General features: G+C 37.9%; 1 protein-coding gene across 1 annotated transcript in view; it reads right to left on the bottom strand.

Annotated features, from left to right (window-relative positions):
• Nucleotides 1-720: 720 nt before the first annotated feature.
• Nucleotides 721-5,233, bottom strand: part of lrpprc (leucine-rich pentatricopeptide repeat containing) — a 59,745-nt gene continuing 55,232 nt past the window's right edge. The window contains exons 35-38 of the mRNA XM_086093413.1: nt 4,695-4,769; nt 4,113-4,197; nt 2,522-2,661; nt 721-947 (exon numbers count right to left, since the gene is read on the bottom strand). Coding sequence (XP_085949539.1) covers nt 879-947; nt 2,522-2,661; nt 4,113-4,197; nt 4,695-4,769 — 369 coding nt within the window. The 3' untranslated portion in view covers nt 721-878. The remainder of the gene's footprint in view (nt 948-2,521; nt 2,662-4,112; nt 4,198-4,694; nt 4,770-5,233) is intronic.

Below are 5,233 nucleotides of genomic sequence, written 5' to 3'. Positions count from 1 at the left end.
AGCATTCAATCAACTCACTCCTTTAGAGTGCTTATTTTTGTCAACTACTACTAATGGAATTCATTAATTACAGTTGTATGTAGTCTAACTTTTGCATCGTTGATGTTATTTTTAGAGTCAGGTTTATAAAATCTACCGTACATATAAATGAGTTATTTTAAATGCACAGTAGCAATTATATTTTTACATAGTCTGATTTGATTTCAATATTCAAATGATTTTGGATTAAACAAAGGTTTTAAACATTGGATGATGAAACCAGCTTTTATAAATAATGCTTAACTATGGTAAATAAATTAGAAAGTTAAAAAAGTCAATTCTTTAATAATTTTAATATTTTCATAATAGAAACCAGTTAATATATTTAGCTTCTCATGCTAGTTGATGCTATTAGCATGTCATGCTATTAGCTTATTTCGATTTTTGGGCTTAAGATTTTCAGTTTTAGTTGAATATGTTTTATGTTGAGTTGCACTACACTATCACAATTCTAGACTTTTTATTATTGTATTCTTTTTCATACATATTTGATCAACAAGAGGATAAATCAATACATTTCACACTAATTAATGTCCTGGTACGACAAAGCGCCTTCAATTTTAACTTTTTTGTTAGTTTTATTTAAGATTAAAAGTGATCAAGAGTTATAATTACACTTTGATAAACATGAGCATGTTTTTTTTTTTTGCATGTTTCCACATTACTGAGAACACAAGTGGATTCCTTAACTACATTTATTAGCATAAATACTTCTGTACAGTCATCACATCATATTACCAGCAGAAGACAAGAGAGTCGAACATCACTTACATCATGTTTCATGTATATAAAAAAAAAAAAAAAAAAAAAATGACGACAAAGGAGGCGGGGTTACGTCTTTATTCTTCCACGCGTTGATCTTTGTGAAACTTCTCTTTCAGTTTGTCAGCGTAGAACTTGAGCGACTCCTGCGGACGAAGACAGATTGGCAGTTAAACCCAAAATGGCGCTCAGGTGATATGTGGGTCAGGTGGGACCGGCAGGTGTTGGCGCCGTTGTGAATGAGTGGGCCCTCATGGGTGGGTTTAAATGGCCTTGCACTCTTCCAAACAGGTTGTCGAGTTTCATCTTCAAATCCTTATTAATACACAAAGAAGGGATTTGACGCGCGCGCGCACACCGTCGACACACAATGAAGGCCTCCTCTTGGTTAATTAATCGACGTTTTGATCCACACCAGGTGTGTGTTTGGTTCTTGTTTGGCTTTTATGGAAAATACAGCTGTACCTCTAACCACCCAAAAACACAAAAAATATATATATATTGATAATAAAATATTGGAACGAGTGACCTCTTTGGGCACAGGCCTGGGTTATCCAAATGTTTGAATTTTTTGGAGACATTTTCCTCAACTTCTCAATGATGCACATGAATCTTAAAAGAAGGGGTGTCAAAATGAGTGCATTCATTTAGAGTTAATTTAGTTCCTTTAACGCCACCAATTTTATTTTTTTTTTTTAAACACGCGATTAATGAGCGCCCCCTACTTGAAAAGGTCATACTGGGGGAACTCCTGTCACAATGCAGCCGACACGTCCACGTCAAAATTTAGCAATAATAAATGTCATAATAATGCAAAGATTTGTGGAGAATGGGGTCAAGTTGCCTTTTATAATTTTAAAAATGTGCAGAATTTCACAAGTTACTTCATGTTAAAAATTAGATAGCTCTTAATATGAAAAGAAAAATGCACTGAGCTGTCACCAACGACTTACAATTGCAATTATGCCATCTAGTGGCAGAAAAATCAACACAAATCAATATCACACTTGTTTTTTTTACAGTACAGTACATCTTTTTAATTTTAACTCAATGACTAAAAGATGCAGCCATACTTTTATTAGTTTAAATTTTTTCCAATGTTAAGAGTATAAAAACGTAAAAATTTTATTGTACATTTAGAACAAATATAAAATTTGCGATTAATCGTGAGTTAACTATGGAAGTCATGCGATTAATTACGATTAAAATCTTAATCGCCTGACACCCCTAACAAAAGATAAAACTCAGTCATACACCGAAGGTGTGCATTTGTGAAGCGGACGCACAACGACTTGCCGACGCGGGCGGGCCTTGGTGTCGATTTTCCGCCGCCATTCGGGCCGAGCGTCGCTTCGCTCTCCCGACGGATGTTGAATAATGCAAGCGGCCTCTCCCTACCTTCATCCCACAGGTGAGTCCGGCTGCTGGTGCAACTGCCTCCAGGGGCCGCAGCGGCAACATGAGAGCCCTCTCTAAAGTGTCTATATTTGTTTTTGTGCGCGCGTCTTCCGAAAATAGGCCCACTTACATAATGTGTGAAGTGCTAAAAAAGCTTCAAAGTAGCAGAAATAGCCAAAACGGCAACTCATTGATACCTTCTGACAGGCGCCATACGCGGGCGGCACAAACGTCAAAGCGCTAATATACGTATTTCTCGAAACGTGTGGCGCAATTTGTAGTGTGTGGTGTGTTGAGCGCGAAGTGCGGCGGCGGGACTCACGGGTGGCTCGGGGAAGGGCGGCGTTTCTCCTTTCTTGAGATACAAGCCATGCAGCCGCTTGAGTGACAGCTCGTCCACCAGCTCCTCCTCCTCCATGCGCCGGAACAGCTCCTTGGCCGACGGCAGGTCTTTGTCTTTGACTGCCGTAGAAATCCGTGCCGTGCAGAGAAATACAAGTCACGATGAAAAAGTGCGGCTCACATTTATTTTACCCAACACTCAAAATGCGCATTAAAGGCTTTATACACGCATTTTCAAGTGCCGTGCGATGGCTATATTAAAAATGACTTCATCACAATTAAATAGACGTTATTATATCAAAAATGAATGCAAAATCGACTTCTTAACAGGGAGACGCAACTTTGACGGAAAAGCCATTAGCAGACCTTGCTTGCTCCAAGTTCAAGCACTTGAAAAGCACTTTAGCCACATTTGCGGCACTTTATGAACCTTGAACAAAGTATGAGAAAGAATTTGAAGCATCGAGGGACCCTGTCAACACCGTGAGCGTCAACATGCCCCTTTATGGATATTAAATATCACTTCAGTCTGCCAAAGGCTCATTTTGGCACCATCAAAATTGACATCGTATCCAATAATGTTGTGCGCTTATATCTTTCTACGCTTTCACAAGAAAATAACCAGGTTATGTCCATTGAGAAATAAAGACGGAACCCGAGTGCGGCAACGCGTCCCCTATGAGCGCCTTGTTTGAGCAGCTGGCTAATGCTAATGAAATAGTCATGTACGCTGGTGGATAACGGAGGAAAATGGTAGGTAGGGATTACAGTTCAAAGACGGACAGTCGTCGGCGTGTAAGACAAAAGAAGCACTGAGTGGCAGGTCGTGTAGCGATTAGCACGCTAGGCTAGGCAGGACAGCTAACTCATTAGCGGACATGTGTTCTTCAAAAAGGCCAGCGTGTCTTTTTTACTGCGTAGACAGCGAACACTCACTATTCGTGGCAGCTGGGGACCAAAGATAATGCTGAAAAAGTATAAATTTGTTTATTTATTTTTAATGGCCTATTTAATAAATCCCAATATCGATGGGATACGGACCAAGCCTTGCGGCGAATAGCAGGAAAAACTTTTTATAATTACCAGTATTAGGTTCAACCTTAAATATACCGCAAACTTGGAATCCAAAATACTTTAATATCATTTCACAACATTACCTTCAATTATCTTGTTTCGAAAAAAAAAAAAATGGACCAGAAATGTATGTAGAGCATATAAATACACATACCGTATGAATTTCTAAAACCCTAAATTAAATATACCCCAAATTATAATCCCCGGTCTCAAATGAAACTCATTTTACATCATTCTTAAAAACAAATGTCTTACAAAGATTATTATTATTTTATTTTATTTTATGCACCAGAAGTGTGAGGCCGTTGATGTGTATTTTAATGCTACCGCTACCTGTAAAAATACAAACCGCTACTCTCGTAATAGCTACTTTATTATATTTTTGACTCCGCGACACATAAATGCTAATATACTGTACACTGCACACAATATCGAAACACAGGCGTGTTGTTACGCAGCCATGCTAACTATGCTAGGCTAACCAGCCAGGCTCTTACCGTGACAGTTCATCAAGTACGGGTAGAGCACTCCATTCTCGGCAAAGTTGGGGATCAGGCTCTGCAAGGTCTTGATTTTACCCACCTATCAAATCACACACAAGAAAAGTCGTCACGTCACGTGGGATTAGCCACACATGCTAAATAAACATAATGCTACTACCGAATGCTTGTACACATTTTCTTATATCAAAAAAAAAAATATATCGATGTAAAATGGCAGGTGTCATTTTACAAAATAGCATTCGATTGCAAAAAACTTTGAGAGGATGGCTGCGTTTTTGTTGTAATTTGATAATACACTTGTAATTTTAAGAGAACTGCTCAGTTTTCTTGGGAACAAAGTCATCATTTTCACCAGAAATTGTAAGATCATAAAAAAAATTACAAAAAAATTATAATAATAATAATTTTTAAAAAAATCATGCAACTTGTCTAAAAGAACAAACAAACAACAAAAACACATTGCTAAAAACAAGCACTGCCTTAAAAGCTAAAGCCAGCTAGCCATAGTATCATTTAAAAAGGGGTCAAATATGCTTAAAAAAAAAAAAAAAAAAAAAGGAGAAAATGTGACTGGACCTGTCCTGGCTCCTGAGACAAACGCGCCACGTAGTACATCATTTCTTTCTTCTGCTCAGCCAAGGCGTTGACCCTCTGCAGGAAGAGATGTATAAGAGAGGGAAAAATGAAGCTAATGGCGCATTTCAAAAATGTAATTATTTGAAGGAAAAAAATAATTGCGTTGAGTTGCTCGTCTTGAATTAATCTTCACCGGGCTTGTTTAGACAAAAGCGCATGGATGAAGATGAGATGTAACGTAACAAGCTTTTGGAAACATGCATGTTCTTACTTAAAGGGATACTTGACTCATTGAGCCATTTTCAGCAGTACAAAGTTCATATTAATTCATGTGATAAATTCACTATTTTCCATATACAATTAATACCTAAACTAATTTTTCCCACTTGTCGTCGACTAAAGATGACATCACCTGTGCTGAGGAAGTAGACAACGACCAATCAGGGCTCAGTTTACTGACCAAACCCAGAAAACAGGTGACGTCATCTTCAGTCAACAGCAAGTGGAAAAAATTTAGTTTTTAAAGATATTCATTTTAC

Source organism: Leptonotus elevatus, chromosome 13 (assembly GCF_054856555.1).
Source record: "Leptonotus elevatus isolate MCC_2025b chromosome 13, RoL_Lele_1.0, whole genome shotgun sequence".
In the NCBI taxonomy this organism is placed as follows: Eukaryota; Metazoa; Chordata; class Actinopteri; order Syngnathiformes; family Syngnathidae; genus Leptonotus; species Leptonotus elevatus.
Note: the sequence above shows the minus strand (reverse complement) of the source record. Positions and strands in the feature narration are given on the sequence as shown.